The 23659-nt window shown below is 40.1% G+C and overlaps 1 protein-coding gene across 2 annotated transcripts in view; it reads left to right on the forward strand.

The window, feature by feature from the left end:
• Window positions 1-188: 188 nt before the first annotated feature.
• si:dkey-172j4.3 (diacylglycerol kinase eta) overlaps window positions 189-23659 on the forward strand; it is a 79375-nt gene continuing 55904 nt past the window's right edge. Inside the window, exons 1-3 of one of the 2 annotated variants that reach the window (XM_028564569.1) lie at window positions 189-471; window positions 1503-1850; window positions 3814-3918. In XM_028564569.1, the coding sequence (XP_028420370.1) occupies window positions 1758-1850; window positions 3814-3918 (198 nt within the window). In that variant the 5' untranslated portion in view covers window positions 189-471; window positions 1503-1757. The remainder of the gene's footprint in view (window positions 472-1502; window positions 1851-3813; window positions 3919-23659) is intronic. The other variant, XM_028564571.1, reaches the window with a different exon arrangement.

Here is a 23659-nt window from a genome sequence, read left to right on the forward strand (position 1 = left end):
CTTCTTCCGTAACTGTCTGTGTGACACATTAACATATTTGTTAGCATCTTGGTGTTAATTGTTGTTAATATTGTAGGCCTGTGTGTGTCTCTCTCGCGCGCGCGCGTGCGCGCGAGCGTTATTTGCTCTCCGTAACCTCGGAACAGCGATTCGAGGCGACTCAACACGGCCGCTCTCAAATCTCTCTATCTCTCTCTGTCTCTCTTCGTCTCTCTTCGCCCCTGCTCCCTCCCTCCCTCCTTCTTTCTACCTGATTCAGATCCGTTCCGACGCTATGCGTATGACCGCGTATCTCTCTGCAAGGCGAGCACCACCGGAGAGACCCGCACGCTGCTGCTGCTGCTGCTGCTGCTGACCGCGAGCACCTAAACGCCGGCTGACGAGCGACCCAGGCCGGGCAACAGGAGCGGGAGACGCCGCCGCTGATTAACCTCCGGCGGAGGAGAAGGTGGACGAAATTAACGTACGAAGGTAAACATTAGCCACATTTCATCGACACATAAGAGCACATAGGGGGGTGTATTTGTGCAAAGGAGGTGGCCGTGCGGTAACGGTGGCCCGTCCAGGTCACTGATAAATGTTTTCGCGTTTGTGACAGCCGAGCCGACTGAGTCCATTTGACGAATATGCACGAGTTACATTGGACATTGAGATTTATTTTGCCGCCGTACAGTAGCTATAACAGCGATATGGACGGAATGGATGAGCAAGCTGGCTAAAGCGCGCGACAGCCTGTTGTGCATCGGTTTCTGTTTATAATTATTTCTTTTTTTAGACCTGAAAGCCACACAAACATAATTCAACAGAGTGAAAACATATCTGTGCATGCAGTGGGTTTAAAAAATAAAAATCTGGTCTGTTTTCAACATTCAGTGTTCAAGTTTGGTATCAACGGGGGCGGCAGTGAAGTGAGATGCAGACAGTTTTTTTTTTTGAATAACGTGTCCACATCGTATTCAAGGAAACGGATACACACACACGTGCGCGCCCGCCTGCACACATGTACAACCTTTACTTTTTGAGTGTCTTAATACTGCTGCATGCTCAGTCAAATAACATATTGTGAAAGAACGCATATGAGCGATGGTCCTATATCTGGTGTTATTGCATGTAAATTGTCTGTAATGAGCCATATGATCATCATCATTACAATCATCCTTCCAATGTATTTGCCCTTGTCACCTCATCATCATCTTCACCATGGTTTTGCCTGCGTGTTTGTGTCAGGTGACTACTGGGCTCTATTTAAAAACACACAGGGCTGAACCGTAAACCCTTTAAGTGTTTTCTCACAAGCCCAGGAAGTAAAAGAGGAACCAAGAAAGAGAAGTAGCCTTATTGTCTCTCTGAACTGAACTGAAAAATTACAATGGAGGAAGAGGAAGAGAAATGAATAATAGTAGTAGACAAAGAGTTGGAAAAGTTGTTAATATATGTTCTTAACTTCCAGCGAGGGAGCTACCAATTCAATAATCAATAATTAATTCCTTCATCTTTTCCAGAGTTGGCCCTGGATAGAGAGATCGGCAAGAGGAGGAGTGTGGCGTCCCAGAGCCTGCCGTCCCATTCATCATCCTTTCCTCTCTTCCTCTTCTTAGCCAAGCTTTTACCTCGCCAAACTCCACTCTTTCATCTCTTCTTCCCCTCATTTATTCCTCCTACTCTGCAACTGGCCAACTTTTCATTCACACCTGTGCCTTCTCTCTTTCTCTCTATTCTTCCCTCTCTGTTCCTTTGCTTTTGACTGGGAGCTCGTCATGGCCTCTAAACTGAACCCCAACGTCCTGTATGTGGCGGAGCACGGCGAGTCTCTGGGCTCACCCCAAGCTGACTCTGAAAACACTCACATTGTAAGTACTGCTCAATCTATGTTTACAGCCAATTTAAAATATGGGATATGTGAATACTCTATGGTGCCATTTACACTTCTAAAAAATGCATGTTAATTGCACAACGTAAGCCCTGCAGAATCAGAAAAAAAATATCCTTCATGCTTAATAAAATCACTTTTGTTTAATTTGACCTCTAAGGAGAGGGGTAGCAAACTCAAGATATACAAGACTTGTTTATTTCTGATTTAACATCATCTTAACATTGGAAATCTAAATCTTCAACACATGTGGCCCAATTTATATAATAACTTAAATTTTGTAAGAGTCAGTTTGAGTTTTTGACTATAGGCCTACAACTGTGCAAGACTGTTTTTTTTCATTCCCACACCTGCATCTTCCTACATATAAACTCAACTCGTCCTGCAGGTGAAATAAGACACGTACTGTAAAGCCCTTATGGGATGTCAGCTGCAAAACCATTTTTAGAATAAGTTATTTGAAATGCATTTGAAATAAAACTGCTTCATCTTGAGCAGCAGCATCAGCAGTTGGTATCAAAGTATGGATTTGAATCTTCTCAGCACACAGGAAGTGATGAATCAAAACGTAACCCATGTGTGCAGATCACTAAACAGCTGAAGCTGGTTAAATCGCTCACAGTCATCGGAATAGCAGCCCATCAAGCGAATCACATGCACTTTTAACATAAAGAGAGTATGCAACAAAAATCAATAATATTTTTTAAAAGTAGGACATTTCGGTCACTAATGTCCTCTCCTATGAGTTCTGGGTAGCAAAGAACTCAAAATTCAGTAAATTTGTGCTTTAAAGGTCCAATATGTAATATTTGTACTGTAATAAATCCAAAAATGACACCAATGCCTCATCAGATATTAAGGAAACATGTTAAACTGAAATACTATCTTTTCTGACAACAATGCGAATGTCAGTATTTTTTCTTTTTGAAATTTACATTCTACTAGGAACGGGCATTTTTTGTCATTTCAACATTTGTGTACTCACATTGAATTATATAGCTAGAGTACCCGAGTTGGTTACTCGCAAAAACAATTGAGACATAGCCAGTAAAGTGATCCCGACTGGTCCTGGCTAACGCCGCCATGCTAACCCTGCTAACTGTTAACGTTACCGGGAGGACCAGGCAAGCAGCCCATGGCTGTTTACAGCGTGTAGCCTCTTCAGCGGCTGGAGCCGACAATGGTGAGTTATTTTAAACCATGAGAGGGGGGCTGTAAATCGGAAAGAGAGGACTGTGAGTTTGCAGTGTGTTTAGTGATTGTTGCCGTAATTCTAATCCAATGAAGTGTGTTCCGTCGACAAGGTAGTGGTATTTTTAGCGGTTTGTATTGTAATTCTAAGCCGAGGAAGTGTGCCTGACTGGCGTGTGGAGAGGACGGTGAGGTTGTTGTGTTTTTAGCGGTTCATGCTGTAATTTTAAGCCAAAAAAGTGTGTCTGTCAGTTGGTTACAGAGCTCCGCGTGAGCACGGGCTTTTATGACTGTCAATATAGCCAGCATCTACCGTTAGCTACTCCGCTGTGCTGTGGAGTAATGTCTGGCTATGTGAGACTAGCATCTACCATTAGCTACTCCGCTGTGCTGTGGAGTAATGTCTGGCTATGTGAGACTAGCATCTACCATTAGCTACTCCGCTGTGCTGTGGAGTAATGTCTGGCTATGTGAAAAAGCGTCTAGCAACATTGTTGTGAATGCTGCGGTCTCAGCCTGACAACCCCCGTGAACTTCGAGTATGGGCAGGAGGGGGCGGGGGCGACGACTCTCCAGTATTTTGAATTGGAAGTGCAGTAACTATTTTAACCGCTAGCTGCCAGTATTACATACAATATTACATATTGCACCTTTAAATTGCTCCAGTTTTTGTATTCTAGTAATATGTGACATTTATCCGACATCAATTTTCAGCAATTATTATTATTTTTTTTTCTACTCTCTTGTTCCAGACTGGAGAAGCTGGAGAAGAGTCATCAGACAGCGACGGGGAACAAGAAGAGACGTCGCACAAGTTAATCCGCAAAGTGTCGACCTCAGGACAGATAAGGGCCAAGGTAGGAAAAGACCGAGTCAAAGGGAATGTGTGTGTGTGTGTGTGTGTGTGTGTGTGTGTGTGTGTGTGTGTGTGTGTGTGTGTGTGTGTGTGTGTGTGTGTGTGTGTGTGTGTGTGTGTGTTTATGGGGGTGGGATAAATAGCCTTGGCAGAAATTGTATTTGTTATACAGGATCCCCAGTGAAGTGCCGTGTCATATCAGGAAATTTTACAACTTAATCTTTCACTTTTCATACATCTTGTATTATAGATGTAGGTTTTCAGCATATTTTGAGAGTTTTTTTTTTTTTTAGCTTCTTACATATTAAAACAGGACTTCTTCAAGGTGAAAACCAGCATTAGCAAACCACGGAGTGCTCAAATTGTTGGAGTTCTCTTAACTTAGTTTGGGAAAGTCATGGAAAAGTCATGGAAATTTTCATCAGGGCCACGCTGGGAACCCTGATTAAACATTTGAGCTGCTCATTTATTTAAGAGGTAATATTAAGATTTAAACATCTCACCAATGAATGGATGTGTGCATGTGGATTTTTGACACTTTTTTGCCTTTTATGTGAAGCATTACTCTCCTGTCACATACACGTCTTAAAGAAGATTGAACTTGTTTTCTGCATCAGTTGAAGTGTCTTTTCTGTGTTCAGATGTCTCTCTCTAGTGTAACTTTATCAACACTTACATCAGACTTTTATCTTATCCGACGTGTCAACTGTGTCTGCTGAGGTCAACTGACTTCCTGCTCGGGCCTTGCTCACTTCCTGTTGCGCTGTTTTCCTCTCTTACTGCCACCATGATGACAAGTTATGTTCAAATCTCTGATTGCCGATCTGACGTAATCACACAGTAATAGCCGCTTATTGGCCTTCTGCACTGTTACAGGAAGATATTGATGGTTTGATATTAGCCTCTTACTGGGAAATACACTCACACACACCCAAACACACAAATCTGCCTCATTAATTATTGATGAACTAATATCTGCAATGAAAAAAACTTTATTTTCACTGCAAACACACAGATGACAACTGTCCAAATTATTATCATACGTGTGTTTCTGTGTGTGTGTTAAAATCGTTATCCATTGCCAGCGTTGACTGTCAACTGTAAATCATGCGCCGATCAATAGGAAACACAGGATACCCGGTAACCCCTGTTGTCATGGGGCCGGCATCCCATAATGCCACGTTTGTTCCTGGAGCAGATAATGTTATTGGATATCAGTCTGGTATTGATCGCCTAATCTCATCGGACACCGCTGTAATGTGGCGTTGAAGGTGATGTGCACGCCCGTATAAGGGCATAGGAACACCATAGCGGGTTGCCATGGTTTCAAGGTCTCGGGGGAGGAAATGGGGGAAGAGATTTGTATTTTATTTATATATATATATATATATATATATATATATATATATATATATATATATATATATATATATATAGTAGATTATGACATGATGATTTAAAAAAACAAAAACTTTATTAATCTAAACAAATGTATTGTTTTTAATTTGTTAAACTGTGTTATCTACAAAAAAATATAATATAACTATAGAATAATAATCCTTTAATAACATAAAAATATATACATTGTATAAATGTCACGAGAATTGACATAGAAAATAATGGATAAAAAAAATAAATAGAAAAAATGTAGTTATAACATTTAATTGTGTCTATAGCTTTTTGTAAAAAGAAATGATGAGGGAAAAGAGTAAACAGGTTGTTTTTTATAGACATTTTTTATTAAAGTGAATTCCCATTAACATCATCACATTTATAATAAAATCAATTTACAATGAACATGTATTGTGACATCTTCAACAGAAATTTTACAATTGTATTTTATGTACTGTATGTCTTGTTGAAAATGACAACTAAAATCTGACCAAAATTTCTCAGTAAATTGATTCATTTTTATGTCTACAAAAAGTACAGCAGTACATCAAACATGACACAAAACCATAAGTGCCATCATATGTTATGTAGTATTTTGAAATATATTTCTCAAGCCTTTTTGGCTATACAGAATAATGTATACTGTATGTGGAGGACAGACCATTTGGGATAGCTTTAAAAACAGTAGCGAGTCTGGATATGTGACCGGAAAGTTTCTGTAAAATGAGAATTCAGTCCTCGGTTTCACTGCGAGGAAGTCATCATGCAGCTCTTTTCCCATTGGCCGAAAGAGGCTGCTGCTTGTGGTTGCTAAGGATCTTGCATTCACCATCTGTCAATTAGATTTGACAGTGCTATGGTGTGTGTGTGTGTGTGTGTGTGTGTGTGTGTGTGTGTGTGTGTGTGTGTGTGTGTGTGTGTGTGTGTGTGTGTGTGTGTGTGTGTGTGTGTGTGTGTGTGTGTGTGTGTGTGTGTGTGTGTGTGTGTGTGTGTGTGTGTGTGTGTTGATTAGGCTGTACCTTGTGACCATGTGACTTAGATTAAGCTAGTCATCGATTCCAGGATTACGCTGTATTGACAACAATGGCCTGAGAAGATTAGCATGTTTGTGCATCCATTTGTTTGTTTGGGTACATGTGGGTGAGCGCATTGGTGTATTGATGTGTGAATTAGAGTGGATTTTGGGTTCATTAATATTTCCCCGCAGTGCCTCCCCTCATTTTGCCCCCCGCCTGTTACCGTTCATGATATCGCAGCACTTGTTAAGAAGGTGCTAATTCTGTGACATGACATCCTGACACCGTTGGATTAATTCAGTCCCTCGGCCATAAGTCCCTAAATAATTGCACAGATGCAATGATAGCCCTTGGTAGACGAGGCGTTTCATTTCCATGTCCCTCTGGAGACGCTCGTGTTGGCTGTAATTAAATGTCTTTGGGTTTAGATACAAGCTTTTTGATACTGGGGCATCAGCAGAGCAACATATCTCACTGAAGTCACTCCTCATAGTTAATTATTTTAGATTCAAGAATAATAGTCATGATTTCAGACTAAATATATATTTATTTTTTGAGTTTGATTGGATTTCTTGATGCCCGTGTACATGGAACTTTCTTGATTTGTTTTGCTGTGTCATGTTAAGCCTTCAGGAAATTACATTAAAATCACCTACCCTGCCACGTGTATGTGGTAGGCAAGTGCTCACACCGTGAAAGTTTTGTTGCTGCCGTTTTGTAATCAAAGGGAATGGGACCTTGGAAATTTGCTAATTGGCTGACTGCAAACGTCAGCCTGCAGCCTCTACTGACTGAATTGGAGTTTAAGACTGATGGCGATTGATTTGCTGTACGTGTGTGTTCTTGTTTTGATATCTTTTGCAACAGCCTGTTTGTGCAGAGATTGTAAGAACTCAACCCAACCCATCTGGCAGGGGAAATAAGACACATATTATAGCCCTTATGTTTCATTTTTGATAGGAGACAAAAGTCTCTGAGGGCGTCATAGTGGCCTCTGTGCCAAGACGTGTACCTTGTAAACCGCAGTGTCGTCTTCAGTTCAAGTCTTTGTTGCAGGTCATATCCTTTCTCTCCCCACATTTCCTGTCTGCCTCTCGACTGCATTTTGTTGATGTATTAGATCAATTAAAAGCACAAATGCCTCTTTAAATAAATGTGTATTTAAAGAAATGCACATAAACATTTTCCGCTCTTTAAAAATGAATGGAGCAACAGATTTCAGAGCAGCAGTGAAAATGTCAATGTTCACAGATCAATTTTCAGATTACAATAAAGAAGTCAGTTTCTAATTTCAGTCATTCAAAATGTTTTTAACCAACTACATGACTAATCTAAGAAGTGAGATAGAACAACTGTATTCAGTACCCTACTGTTTACTGTAATGGCTAGGCTAGGCTCACCTCATTGGCCTGTTCTCTTGTGACAGTGTAGGGTCTAAATTAAGGAAATGGGGGGATAGAATTACAAGTCTATGTATTTTTGTGCCAACAAGTGCCCATTGCCATAAATCCAAAGAACATATAACAGCCAATCAATAGCATATATTACATCCAGATAAATGACACTTTATTGTAGTAGAACACAGCATAATTCACAGTCCAGTGTAGGTAATCAATACCAAGTAATACATTGAGTCTTGAAAAACGGATATGTTTTGTCCATATGTATTAACTTAATCCATTTTAGTTAACCATCAATTAACATCCCAAAAGGATTTACACATGACATCTATGACATTTGCATGTAGAGCCATGGACTTGGATGTCAGATGAGTTGGTTTACAGAAGAGAGCAGGAACATTTGATCTCAGTTAGTACACCATGCTAGATGCTACGTCACAGTATCTCAATCAGACATTCACTGCTTTCCATGCAACTGCAGTATCTACTGAGCAATTTTGGTTTCTTAAGGACTTAAGACCTAAAATGTCAAAGTTTGTTCAACATCTTCGACTCATCTTAGACATATTCTGTCTTTCCACATTAGGACTCAAAGCTCACACCGAAGTCGGAGGAACGACTTCCCAACTCGGCAAACGGGAATGTCCGAGTAACGTGTGAATGCACCATTGGCCTTGGCCGAGGTCGGCGCGCTCCAAGTGCCATTTTACGTTCAAAATATCAACATCAGACTGATCAAAGGTTGTCGCACACCAAAAACTTGGTTCTAGACCAACTTAAAACTTCAAATACGAAGAAGTTGTAAGTTGGTCCGGAGTTGAATCGTTTGTGTGTTTCAAGCTTTCTTGCCATTTTAAATTATTTTGTAAGTTAGCTATCTTGGCAGGTTCAATTCACTGTTGTTTGTAATATCAAATCATAACAGAAGTTAACTCAGGACACTTTACAAATGGAGTAGGTCTACATCACACTCTATGATTTTACAGAGACCCAACAATTCCCATAAGAGCATGCATTTGGTGCGATTGGTTGTAAGTTGGTCCCTAATGGTAGACTACAATGAGTTCACACACTCCTGTCTCTTAACTGTCTGCAACCAATTTCTCTTTTGTTGAGCAGTTCATACTTCGAAGGGTTTGACAGCTATAAAGCCATGGCAGCTCCATTTTGGTCTCTGCCTCCCCACTTGTCAAAGTTCACGACAGTTGAACTTGCCGTTTAAATACTGGTGTGACTCTGCTTTTGTACTGTTGTCCATGGACTTCGGATTTTCGAATTGATTTGTATGGATGATCGACAGCCAAAACTGAGTGTGGTGGTTTTTTTTCCATTGTGTCAAACAGCAGCAGCATCTTATTTGCCGCCGGAAACAGTTGGCAATGAGAAATTTGAGGAAAAAAAATTGCTGCACACAGTAGCTTTTATGTGTTGTGCACTCAGTCATTTTAAAAGTGAAATATCCATCTTTTTCACAAGCTGTAACCAAGGTCTGGAGTTATGTCTATAACTGTATGTCCTTTTTAATAAGCGACCTGTGACCTCCTCTGATTTAGTCTTTCTTTCTCTTGTCGTTCTATCCCAAGGCTCAGTTACATAAGATTTCCCTCTCTTTCTTCTTCCTCTTTTTTTGCCTCATCCTCCTATTCACCTCCTCCTCCTGTTTGTCATATTTACAGTGTGGACAATAAAAGAGACACCAGGAAGAGGATGAGGCAGAAGAGCAAATAGCTCCTGTGAATTATGTGCGATTATGATTGGTGTGTGTGGCTTTGAGTAGGCTGATCATGCAAGCTGTAATGGACGTGCACATTACCCACAAACACACAGACAAGTAAAGGGCAGTCCCTTCATCATGTTTATTTCCACGTACACAAGACATCTCCTGTCCCTTCTTTCTTTATTCTACATTTCTATCCCCGTCTCTCCTCCAGGCTCATTCCTATTATTCCCCTCAAACCTCTTCTTCCCTCCTCCTGTTTGTTTTCTTTCTTGAATGCTGCCCTGCACTTTTTTTCTCCATTTATTTCTTTAATTTCATTTTCTTTTTTTCTCAGGAGGACTCTCCACAGATTTATTTCTTCCAATTAAAAATATAAATTTAAAAAAACACACCAGCAACCTCTTCTCTATTATACTCAACCTTCTTTTCCTATTTCTTTCTTATTATGTTTCCTATTACTTTTTTACATTATTTTTCTGTTACCATTTTTTGGAGCATCTGCACCTTGATGTGCATGCAATGAATCTGAACTTTTCTCTGCCTCTTAAAAAAAACCTTCCTAAAATAGCAGCACCACTTCACTTTATATAACCAGTCGTATTTCTGTCGTTTTTGAGTGGTCACCAACAGGTAACGTTTTTTTCTTTTTCCATTCCTATGGATTTCCTGCACGGTGCTTTGGAATCAAACCCCCACTATATTTGTTCTTTTTTATCTGCATCTCGCTCCCAGTGCAGAAATCTGTGTGGGTGTTCACTGCAATAGAGACGTGTGTGTGTGTGTGTGTGTGTGTGTGTGTGTGTGTGTGTGTGTGTGTGTGTGGGACGGTTAACTGAAATGGGCTTGAGGAGAGTGCATGAGTGTGTGGGATGGCCAGTGATGTGTGTGCGCTGTGATTTATGCCGTTGGCTTGATGTGATGCAGCTGCAATAGTGTGTGGGTCAATACTGAGAGAGATGGAGAGAGAGATATAGGTAGACAAAAGGGAGAAAATTAGTAAGTGGAAGAGTGATGGAGGCAGAGTGGAAAGTAGCAGAGAGGGGCAGATCCAGAGTCCGTTATATAAGACGTCCACACAGCGAGCAGCAGGCTCTAATACCCATATTTACCATAACAACAGGTTGACTGTAGAGGAGGCGGCCTGACTATTTAGGATGTGTTGTTCAGTTGCTGGTACAAAGATTGCATAAAACACATTGTTTGTATCCTTAAGGTGGAACAAACGAGCTTGGTAAACCATTTGAGAAGCTGTTTTTATGAAGGTTTTGACTTGTTTAAAATTGCTTTCTTTCTTCCTCTCCTGTTTTTATTGGTGCATTGTAACCTTTCACAGCACTTAACTGCAGCAACTTGCTGATATGTGGAGTCAAACCAGATTGATTTTTTAATGTTTGGATCTCCATTAGCTTCCACAGAGTGGATGCTAGTGTTCCTGGGGTCCACACAAAATGATAAGCAAACACTTTTTGAAATTCAGACAGTATCAATGATAAGAGAAAAGGTAGACCAACACATTGGTAAAAACTAAACTAATTTAACATATGAGAAGTTCGAAACAATGTAAACCGAAAAGAAATTGTCAGAATAACCGGCCGAAGTAAGAATGTCCTAAAAACTCTTAAAGTGGGAGCTAAAGTAGCCATGCCGATGAATATTTAAAGGAACACGCTGACTTATTGGGAATTTAGCTTATTCACTGTAACCCTAAGAGTTAAATAAGTCGATACATACCCTTGTCAACTCCGTGCGTGCTGTAACGCTGTCTTACGGCCCCAGCAGCATCAGGCCATCACAGAAAATGCAGGTGACTGGTTCCAGTAATCGTACTGCTCCGAATTGTGACAAAAGTGACAACGCCAACATGTTCCTATTTACGTGTTGTGATTTGTAAAGTCACAGTGTGTACAAAAAACAACGTAACATGAGACACAGCCGTCTTCTAACCGTAAACAAACCGGGAACTATATTCTCAGACAGGCTTGCTGCAAAGCAAATCACTCCACCCAAGTAGCAGAAGTAGCAGAGCTTCGCCTTCTGAGAATATAGTTCCCGTTTGTTTACAGTTAGAAGACGGCTGTGTCTCATGTTACGTTGTTTTTTGTACACACTGTGACTTTACAAATCACAACATGTAAATAGGAACATGTTGGCGTTATTTTGTCACTTATTCGGAGCAGTAGGATTACTGGAACCATTCACCTGCATGTTATGTGCTGGCCTGATGCCGCTGGAGCCGTCAGACAGCCTTACAGCAAGCATGGAGATGAGAAGGGTATGTATGGACTTATCTAACTCTGGGGGTTACAGTGAATAAGCTAAATTCCCAATAAGTCGGCGTGTTCCTTTTAAAGATCAAAAGGTGTAAAAAAAACAAAAAACAGTAAATTCTCAACACAGTTCCTCAAAACACTACGCAGATTAATTGTTCTGTTCGCTCTGAAGCCACCAAAGAAATCACGTAGAACAGAAGATACAAACAATATGGGAACCACTCATCAAAACGTTGTAAAGTTTAGTGTCACATGTCGGTAAAATAACAGGTTAAGCTTTGAAAACCCCAGTTATCTGCAGTCTTTGGTCTTTTGACTGTTTGATGTGTGACTATGAGCTTATCATCTAAAATAAACAGTAATGCTCTTTCAACCGGGCTTCTGATTGGCTGCCAGTTTAAAGAAAGCGGTGTGACCTAAATTAATGTTATTATTAAACTTAATTGTGTTCCCGTGTGGGGAGTCTTTTTATTATGACCTGGATATATCATGTAAAAATGATGTTTTATGATTAGTGTCTATTGATTATAGTTTTGGTTTGAAAATGCCTTGCAAATATGTAGCCGTGAATGTAGCATGAAAAAATAATCACAGTTCCAGATCAGATCCAAATTTAACTTTTCATTAACTTGGGGTCAAAATTATAATGGTGTACTAGGACCATTGTAGGTATAATGGCTAAGTGTAAAAAACTTAAAGCCACTGAGGGGCTGCTACACGGACTTGAAACATGGCTAGTAAACTATCTGACGCGCTCTCTTCTACCTCACACCTTGCACCCCGTGTTACCTGTTGAAAGGTTCCTACCTAAATAATTAGACATCACTCAAAAGCACACTAGTGACACCAGTGGACAATTGTTGTCCTACACTCAAAACAAATGAAAATGGCTCTTACAGTAGGTAAAACATACATATTAGGGAGCATGGTGGAGGGGGTTAATATTCCAGGAAACAAAGTCACAAATTTACGAGAAAGGGGGAAAAAAAAGAAGAAAAGAAAAACGTGTACATTTTTTTGCTTCACTTTTCATTGCTTCACTTTGCAATGTGGGATCAACCTAGTTGCCCCACAGATGCCATCGTTTTGTAATCTGTAATTCTTCTTCTTTTTTTTTTAACCTACATGACCCTAGTACACTGTTGTAGAAAACCCTGCCAACACCATGTTAGTCAAATTGTAAAACTAAATATATATATATATATATATATATATATATATATATATATATATATATATATATATATATATATATATATATATATCTGTCTTTCTGCTGACTCATTCTTTACATACCTTACACCTATTCATACCCAGAAGCTGCCCAGTACAACCACAGTCTGATCTGCTGGCCACTGAGCAGCTCCACTGGAGCGGTTGGAGGTTAAGGTCCTTGCTCAAGGGCACCTCAGTGGTGCTAATGAGGGAGGGACAAGCGCTTCTCTTTCACTTTCCCCACCCAGATTTTATCCTGCCGGCCTGGGGATTGAACCGACGACCTCCCGGTCACAAACTCACGTCTCTAACCTTTTAGGCCACCGCTGCCTTGTGATAGTACTTAAAAAAGCTTGTTGATTAAAAATGTTTCTTGGCAGGTACTGTAGCTTTGGCAAGTGAGCCAAAAGGTTCATTTTGGTTTCTCAAAGTGTATAAGTACAAAACCTGCAAGCAGCATTTAAAAGCTGCTGCTTTGGGGGAAATATGATTGTCTATTGTCACTGTAGTTTTCTTCAACACTTATCAAAAATATAATATTTGCAGTTCTACACATTCGCCTTATTCAAACCAGTGTGTCCCCACTTCCAGTATCACTGCTTGTACATTATAGGTAATCTATGGTAAAGCAGCTAACTTGCCATGATCCACAATCGACACAGCGTATACTATTGATTTGCTATAATGAAATTACTGTAAATGAGCTGTTAATCATACACGAGTATATTCAGCCAGGCACATCGACACACAGAGTCTGAATGCTGAGTTGCTCTGTCTCCCTGACTGACTGCTGTTTGTTAACAGGAGCCGTCCTACTCAGTTTCTATTGATTTGACCTCATGTTCCCCCGAGACGTCAGACCATCCATCAAGGGGACTCTTTACAGTCAAAAGAAAAGCAGGAAGTCCTCGAACTCCACTTTCCATACAAGGAAAGGAGGAAGTCCTTAAAAAGCTCTGAAGAAAAGCGATTCTGGGAGGAAAAACATTCCGATTCTCAGAAATTCTTTCGAAGACAAGGTGTCATTTTCAAATCATGAATATCTCATTTTGGAAGAGAAAGTCACTGTAATATAGGAGGTTTTAAATTGAATCTTTACTTTGATACAAAAAGTAAAATGCTAGTGTAGATGATAAGCCACAACTCAAACAGGGTTTATATACTAAATTAGCGCTGACTCTGAGAAAACTGGATCTATCAGAAGTCATTTGTATAGATAAATGTTCAAATCATCTTTTGTCCATTAGGGTTGAGAAGTTTGTCAAAAACATGGATACAAACTGCAGAAAAAAAAAGTTCAATTTTAAAAGTAAAATGTCCTTATTCGGAGCATAGATTGTATATAAAGATGGACAATAAGTCTCCACTTCCTCCCACCGTACAAAAGTGAAACCAAAATAGCCTGGATACAGGTGCTGCCATCTTGTCATTTTGGAGCCATAGTCTGTGCAGTAGTGATGGGACGTTGGAGCCACGGTATCAAAGTCCAGCCCATACACTCGCCCGACCAACTAATAAAAACCAAACTTATCAGAAAAAGGAACACTTGAACAAACATTGGATAAGAACTACCTAAAATGACAGAAACCATCTTTAAGAAAAAGATATTTGACGGATACTTTTTTTTTTTTTTTTTTTTTAGTTTAGTTCATGTCCCTCTCCCTGCAGTGCCCTGCTATGCCATGAACTACTACAACAACTATTTCTGGTCATAGTTCCATTATTTTTGCCATTGTTCATCACACCCCCAACCGGCAATGTCAGACACCGCCTACCAAGAGCCTGGGTCTGTCTTGCTCTTGGGTGAATTACTGAAATTGTTGGGTCTTTGTGAGTGTGGTCTAGACCTACTCTATCTGTAAAGTCTCCTGAGATAACTCGTGTTATGATTTGATACTATAATTAAAATTGAATTGAATTGAATTGTCCCATCCGCTAACTTGGAGGGGGGGGATTCATGAACTAAGCTGCAGCCAGCCACCAGGTGGCCATCAAGATGTATCGGCTTCTCTTTTGGGGAGCTGTCAAGCCGTCCATCTTTATAGACAGTCTATGTTTTGGAGCCTTGGAGTATTGTTTTTCAAAAAGGAACATGGTTTCCACTCCTCACTTCACTTCCCGTCTGTATTTTTTATTTTTTTACTCTCTTTTCAGTGTTTTTTTCTTTTGTGACCCGTCTTATTTCAATTCCTCGCTTTCATTGCTGCCACCTGGTTGTGCTTTATTCCTCCTGCCTTGATCTCAACATGCTCCCCCCCTCTCTCTTCTCTGACCTCCATTGTTCTTCATCCCGTCCTTCCTTTCTTTCCTTTCTTCATCTATCTTCTGCGTTGCTGAATACCTTTCTTATTTCCTTTTCAGCAGCCATCTCTGGGCCTTCTATAAGTCTATAAACACCGAAATGAACTCCCTTGATTAGCTACTGTAGCTAACTGCATCGCTAACAGGACTAGCTGCCTATTGTGACCTATTATCAGAATGGACTCTATTAAGAGAATGATATCTATATTTATGATTGTAGTCAACTTCTTTGTATTGAGGTACTAATGATTAGACCTGTATCTTCTATCTATTCGTAGTATGTATTACAGATAAAACATTAGGTAAAAAATAACAAACATTATTATCAAATACAATACAACCACATTTGCAAAAAATTACTAATAAGCCCCAAAATGCAATTGAAATAGGTATGTAAAGGTGAGTTGACTCCACATCCTTGTATTGATGTCACTCCATGTCAACCTCACTCTTGTTCTCCCCTCTGCGGTGTTTACATTTTTCTCCTTTTCTTTTTTTCTTCCTCTTCCAGTCTGAATGTCCCTGTCTTTGCCTTCTCCATCTTGCCCTGTCATTCCTCCTCCCTCAGTGGCCTGCTGCAGACTGAAGGAAAGTGTGTGTGTCTGTGTGCAAGTGTGTGTGTGTGTGTGTGTGTCTGTGTGTGTGCGTGTGTGAGTGTGCGTGTGTGACGAAGTTGATCAGTTATCTACAGCGGCTGTGTCTAACATAGTGACACTCACTTTGGAAATGTGCTAATGATGAGGAGACAACAATATTGTGTGTGTTTGTGTGTGTGTTCTCACTAATGAACTAATGTGCGCTCTCAATCTGTAACAGCTGTGTTTGTGTTATCACTAATGAGCGATCACGTTTCAGTCTTGACAGGTGTGCATTGTCTGCTTCTGCGTGTGTGTGTTTGTGTGTGTGTGTGTGTGTGTGTGTGTGTGTGTGTGTGTGTGTAGAGCTGTTAATGTGCTAATGTGTGTTATCAATCAGTGGAGGGTGTGTGTGTCTGTGTGTGTCCACAGGCATGTACTGTTCATCACTTGATTGTCTTCATTTGTCTGCTGTCTGCTGGCTAAAGGAGACTGACAACAGAAAGCATGAGTTCTGGTGTGTTTGTCTCGTGGATCTGAACTGATCTCTTTTCTGTGTCAGAGTGTTGCCACTCACTCAGCTGGTTCAGTAAAGTGTCACGGCACTCACACTCGTTCTTTTCTCTACTTTGTTTTTCTTCTTTCACAGTTTTTCTTTGTTTTGTTTTTACACCTCTTTGCACCTCTTGTTTTTTCTTTTTTTAACCCTGCTTATCGCTTCATCTTTCTTTCTTTCTCAGTGGCCAAAAATAGACTCACTCATGGTTTTTCTCAGCCTCCTTTGCTTTAACAGGAAGCAAGAGACAGTCACCACAACACAAAACACTCATGTATATACACACACACACACACACACACACACACACACACACATGCATGCTGCTTCTGCAATAATGCTGTCCTGAGAAAACACATCTATTTTATGATTCAGTTTATTCTTTTTGACTGCAGCTTGCAAAATCGAGTGTGTGTGTGTGTGTGTGTGTGTGTGTGTGTTTGTTCTGTCACAACCCCTGACTTGGAGTACAGCATGAAGAGTAACAGTCTGAGTCAGCAGCATAAAAAAAAATACCACATCTGTTAATGACACTTGTAGAGACTGCGCTGTGTTCACACCAGCTCTATTCAGTACACTTCCGCTAGTATATTTCCTGCAATTAGAGTTATTATAGTTTTTGCAGCTACCGTGTACCTGCTATTTCGATGTACAAAGTGCATCAAAGTACAATGGGTAAAGTTCCCTGGGGGCCTGATTGTGGTACCTCTGGCTCGTGTGGAGGAACAGGTGACGGCGATTGGCTGAGTTTTTTGATAGTTAGAAACTAGCCCTTTGAGGAGACGCTGTATGAAAGCGTGCTCCACTTTTCCCCCCACTTTTCTGTCGGTCCCCATCTCTGTGAATGCAGACGTGTGTAGCCATTCAGAACAGCCATAAACACTTTGGCCTTTAAACGTTGTCAGGTGACACTTTGTAAGAACCAGTTCATTTCAAGCATTCCTCCCAGCCTTATAGCACATCTCTGTCAGCATTGCAAGCACTTTAATGACTTAAAAATTTGATTTTCTTTTGATTTTTTTTTTTAATCTTGTGCAGTTTCTTCTGTTCACTCTTTTCCTCTGCTTTCTCCACCTCATTCCACCGTGTACTCTCTGGCCCGTGCCGGTGCAACTCAGTGCTCCCCCTCTTGGAGGTACGATCTTTAAGTAAGTCAGACAGACAGGCAGGGCTGTAGGGGAAGTGTTTGATGTGAGAAGACACCTCTTGCATGTCATGAACCTGCGTCGGCGTGCGTTTCGCTTACTGCTCAGTGTGTAGCGCAGGAGGGCTCCCCTTTGTGTTCCTTGTTGATTTCTGTCAAAGTGGCTGTGATAAACACTCTAATATTATTCAACAACACTTGTAGATAATAATTGATCAACATATTTTAGGGATATATACAGTTTATTAGTAGTTAATGAAACCAATAACCGATATTTGGAACCTGTTGCTTTTACAGTGAAAATGAAAACTTTGAAGTCAAATTTAAGATTTTGAAATGTTACAAATTCCAACACAAAACTTTGTTTAAATGCCTTAAGCAATTATTTAATAAATTAGAAACTTTCAACCTAATACCCAGTAAAAGAGAGTCAGATAGTGTTGTGGGCGGGAAATGATGTCAGACTCAGTGGAGAGTGAAACCGAAGCTGAGGGACAGACACAGAGCTGTAGCCGAGCCAAAGCAGCGCACTTTTTAATTCATTAACTGTATCGGTTATCAGGCAAATAAAACACTGATACAGATAATCCGCAAACTGACCGATAATCGGTCTATCACTAATATATTTAGGGTATAATATTATTACTTTACAACTACTACTGCTAATGCTAACTCTGTTGCTACTAAGTCTGACTAATGGCCATACGCATGTTACTGATATACAGTCATTTACAATGAGTATGGTTAGAATAACTATACCTGCAATATATTACAACGATGTTTAGACCTTGCTGAGTCCTGATTTATGATTGTAAAATGCAGTTTGAGCATTAAAAGGAACTCAGCTATGATTCAACACCTGTTGCCAAATGATGTTGCAATTTACTGTGGCGTGCTACAACATGCAAATACTAAGACTATCTGACCTGCACCGTGACCACGCGCTAAAACACAATCTAAAACAGGAACCTTTGCCCCGCCCAAACCTTTAATCACTTGCTGTACACTAAAGTAATAGGGTTTTTATAGTTTCTACTGAGAAAAGGTTGATTTGAGAACCAGAAAACAGCTAAGAAAACCATTCATTTCAGGGATTCAATGGGTCAAAGACTGTCACTGATTGCAGAAGCTGTTATGAGTTATTAGAAATTCTCTCTCTATTTGACTCAGAGAACAGCAGCAGGGTGACTGTACTGGAAGGATGTGGCTTCCCTTCTAAAAACACTATTTTTACACAGCTGTGTGTGTGTGTGTGTGTGTGTGTGTGTGTGTGTGTGCGCGCGTGCAAAGAGGTTTTTAACAGGAAATCTCTAGTTATAATGAAATAATACAGATAGACGGAGATATAATTGACACAGACATATAAATAGCATAGCATGGGTAGGTTGATAGATTGATAACAGAGCAGAAGAGAGAACTTGACTACAAATGGTAGTTGTTTTTTGTGATTTTCTGAAGACTGTAAAAGAGCAGGGGACTACCCCTCTCTCTTTTCTTCCATTCTTCAATCCCTCCATCACATCTCTGTCTTCTCTTTTCTGTGTTTTCTGACTCTGCTATGCAAAGGCACAGCAATTTACAGCAATCACGCTTTGAAGATGCATTGAGCATCAAATTAAAAGAAATTCTAAAGTGAAATGTACGTCTGGGAAATCCAGATCTGTGACATCAGTTCTCCTCCTTTTAAGAAATTAACAACTGATTTGAATATTATTTCACAACAGAGAGACTCCACTTACTAGCTTTCACCCCCAGTAGCTTTCAATTATATCGCATGATCTTCATTAATGGATGAACTTTTCTCTTAGGACTTCATTCTTGACTTAGGAAATAATATAGTAGTTTGGCAAAACTATACTAACTTAAGGTCCACTTACTAGCTTTTTTCAGACCTTTTCAACAATACGGTTAAAAGTGATATGGTCAAAAGCTCTTGAAAAAGCGAGTAAGAAGACACTGAGTTGGAATTGTGCTGTCAAACTACTTTTGCCAAGGTTAATAATGAACATTGATGCTAAATTGAAATCATAACAGCTACTGAGCTTGCGTGTAAAAACAGATCTATGTTGACATGGTTGAAAGCTCCAGAAAAAGCCAGTAAGTGGACCTTCAGTCGGATAGTTTCAAGGTCAAGAATGAACTTTGAAGCTTAAAAGTATAAAGGGAAAAAAGTTTGGAATTGTAGCAAATTCAAAATGCTGGCTCAGCAACAAGTCCTTGCAAGCAAAATAAGTATTCTTCATGTTATTTGCGTACACGACACTACCAAAAGCTGCGGTTGTTGTGTTTCAGGTGCACGTGTTCGATGCAAATCATTTTAAAATTAACACATTCAAATAAGGAGTAGGCCTGAGCATTTCCAGTGTGACTGTTACACAGCTTATCAGGTTGTATACAAATAAGGTTTTATTTATATTATGGTTCTTATTTAGCCATCGCGTTGACTCACTCCGAAAAAGACGAATGGCCTTTTAAAGCTAATATTGATCTAACTCTGTCTCTCCGTAAAGTGATCAGTGACAAGCACAAGTGATACAAATACAAAACTATCTAAACAAGCAGAACATAACCACACACACACACACACACACACACACACACACACACACACACACACACACACACACACACACACACACACACACACACACACACACACCTGTAACCAAGAGAGGTCTCAACCTAGTACTGCACACGTTTGACAGCAATGGAGACGCCTTTTCTCCATCTTCTTTCTGCAAACATTGGCCAAAATATTGCCTCTCTGTTGGAGATCTGACTTTTATAGCTCAGACAAAGCTGAAGAAAAGTGCTCAGTGCTGCCTGCTCTCTGTGTGCAGAGACCTTGTGTTTGTTATGACGCTGTGTTGGCGTGTGCCTCGCTTGTGTTTACACTCTTCCAGTACGTCGGCGGTGTGCGGGAGGGTAAGTGCAGTTTGTCCTGATGGTGAAGGAGGCAAACCGAGTCCTAATCTCTGCATCAGAGATGGAGGGTCCAGCTTTCCCCTGCTGCTCAATCAGGAGACAAATGTGTTGTGTGTTGTGTTTTGATCTGATGTTTTGATTGGCTTAGTCTCTTTTTAGGCCCATTATCTCAAGATAAATGAGTTTTGTCCCAGGCTCGCTGACTCAGTTGTAGATTCATCAAGCATAGTTTCTTTTCAATCGTGAGTGAAATGTCTCTTTATTTTGTATACCTTCATGATTGATTTTCCCATTAGTGTCGCTGAAGAGTCAACAAACCGTAGATTAATGCTGAAGAGCTAATTTATTTATTAAATAAACGATGAATCAATCAAGTTGCTGATCAAACAGTTACTGATTCCTTCTTCTCCACCTGCAAACATGTTTTATATGATAATGACTTGGAAATGTGGTTTTTATGGACTAGTCGTGGACTAAGTTCTGCTGCTTTCAGTATTCTACTAAAATACAACAAATTGCAATGAGGATAAGAAAACTATATATTGTGCAGCCCTAATAAAAACAGTTATCAGACAAACAGTTATCAGCTAAATAATAAATGCATCTGTAGATTAATCACCAATGTAAATATTCGTTAGTGGTGTCCTGAGATAAAAAGTATTGAAAAATGGCCATCACAGTTTCTTGGAGCCCACAATGACTTCTTCAAATTGTTTGTTTTGTCCGACCAAATGTCTAAAACCCAACGTATTTTCCACCGTTTTGTATGAAATCTTAAAAATATGAAGTTCTATTTAACGCTGTGAAACGGCAACTGGTACTTGACCAGTTACGTTCTGCCACCAAGTGGTGACATTTAAGTTTCGGCACCAAAACCCCTTGGTCAAGATTATTAAAAAACAATTGTGGTTTGGGTAAAATAAGTACTTCCGCAACACGAACACCGATCCCCTGGGTAAAAGTCCTGTGTTTTTGGGACCCATCCACTAGAGATGGCCCAATACCATTTTTTGCATCCCGATTCCGATACCTGAACTTGTGTGTCATATATTTTATTATGTTTTAACAACTGTATACTACTATCCCTGTATGGATGTGATATGATTTCTATCTTTGTTGTCGGTCTGGCTCAGGTTAAACTCTTTTTGAAACATGAACAAACACAAACAACGAATGCCATAGAACTTTCTTTTATTATCCAGTCAGTTATAACGGAAAAAGAAAAAGAAATAAACTACTTTAACGTAGATTTTCTTTAGGGCTTTATTACGTGGTATCGGATCAGTGCATAAACTCCAGTACTTCCCGATACCGATACCAGCTTTAGGCAGTATCGGAGCCGATACTGGTATCAGTATCGGACCATCTGTACCATCCACCACCCCGACCTCCAACTTACTGATGACATAAGAGGGCGCTGTCTTACACCAAACGTCAATGTTGGGTTTGCAGTAATAAATATGTGGATTACATACAAGTTACTTTTCGTAGTTATATGTACGAATGGTGAATGAGGACAGCCTGCCAAAACCCAAATGTATTCAATTTACAATGATCCAAAACATGGAAAAGCTCACACTCGCTGTCCATCAGCTAATTGAATTGATTCAGGTTTAATCTGAGCGTTTTTACTTTAGTCAGACTTCCTGCTGGCGTCCGCCCTCAACACCTTCATTTCATTTAAGTTGTCAAACCTAAAGCATCTCAATGAGTGACTCCTTGTGACTCAAGCTGATGAGGTTGTTAGATGTTTTCACACAAATCTTGCAGCCTTTAAACGCTGCATGCTGTTGATACACCCTGTTGCATTAACTCCAATTGCTGAGGCCTTCTTTTTGTATTTTAGTGTCCTTTTATTTTTTCCCCACTTGGCTTAGTTGGCCTGTAGAGCCTTTCCAGGCTTGGAACGGACTTCCTCCCCCTGCGACTTGGGCCAAGGACACAACTGGCACAAAAAGATGAGGACAAGACGATTTATAATCATATTAGAAAGGAGCGCTTACCCAGCCCAAAGTCGCACAAACGCCAATTTCTCTCCATCTCTATCTCGATCCCTGACTCTGCCCTTTGTCTCTTGCTGCCTCTGCGTCTGCCACTCTCTCGTTCCTTAGTCATCAAGCTTAAAGCTGAGCCAGACAGTGAATCATATTAGAGTTAGAGGTATTGGCAAGTTATCAAAAAGACAACAAATACCCTACCAATTTTTTTAGCACTCAAATATAGACCAAATATACACCAAATACACACACACACACACACACACACACACAGGGTTTTACCGGAAAGAAACTGATGTTTGCACACAAAAAAGCCACATCCTTTAAAACGCTAAACGTACCGAGGGAGCATATCGTTTTCTAAACAAAGAACTATTTGAATGTCGCTGTAAACAATGAGAGAAGAAGGGGTGGACACATGGAGAGAAAGAGAAGAACGGGGGAAAATGGGAAGTGAGTGCATGAAGGTGAGAGGTGTGTGTTTATTGGGCGTAATGGAGGGGTATAGTACTGTTTATTGTGTTTGTGTGTGTGTGCGTGAAAATGGTCGAACAGGACTGCCTGTTGGTATTCCATTTGTAACACCAAGAATGAAGTGCCCTACATATATTCTTGTTGATGAGGGATGAAAATGAGGGTGCAACACAAAGACACACACACACACACACACACACACACACACACACACACACACACACACACACACACACACACACACACACACACACACACGCACCTTACTGGAAGAGCTCTTTGGTAAATCTGCTTGTGAAGAAAAAAAGAAAAGATTGCAGCTTGGGAATCTGGCCTATATGTGGCTTCCTGTGTGTGTGTGTGTGTGTGTGTGTGTGTGTGTGTGTGTGTGTGTGTGTGTGTGTGCAGCATGTGTATGCAAACATTCAAATGCCAACATGATTTACCTCAGACATGTGTATAGTGTATAAATAGCAGCATAACAAACAGTATGTACAACAAAGCAGTGGCATCGTTTTTATTAGTCAGTACATGAATCATACTTTGGTATAATCACTGTAAGCAAATAAGAAACAGTATAGAAATGAACGATGGAGATTTTTATATTTTTTTGACGATATACACTGTAATTACTTGTTGGAACCCCATTTTTAAAGTAGTCATTGACACTCTGGGCTGCCACTAACAATAATTCTTTTGATTATTTATTCTGGAAAATGTGAGAAATGTTCATTACAATTTTCCACAACCCGAAGAT

Source organism: Perca flavescens, chromosome 19 (genome assembly GCF_004354835.1).
Source record: "Perca flavescens isolate YP-PL-M2 chromosome 19, PFLA_1.0, whole genome shotgun sequence".
In the NCBI taxonomy this organism is placed as follows: Eukaryota; Metazoa; Chordata; class Actinopteri; order Perciformes; family Percidae; genus Perca; species Perca flavescens.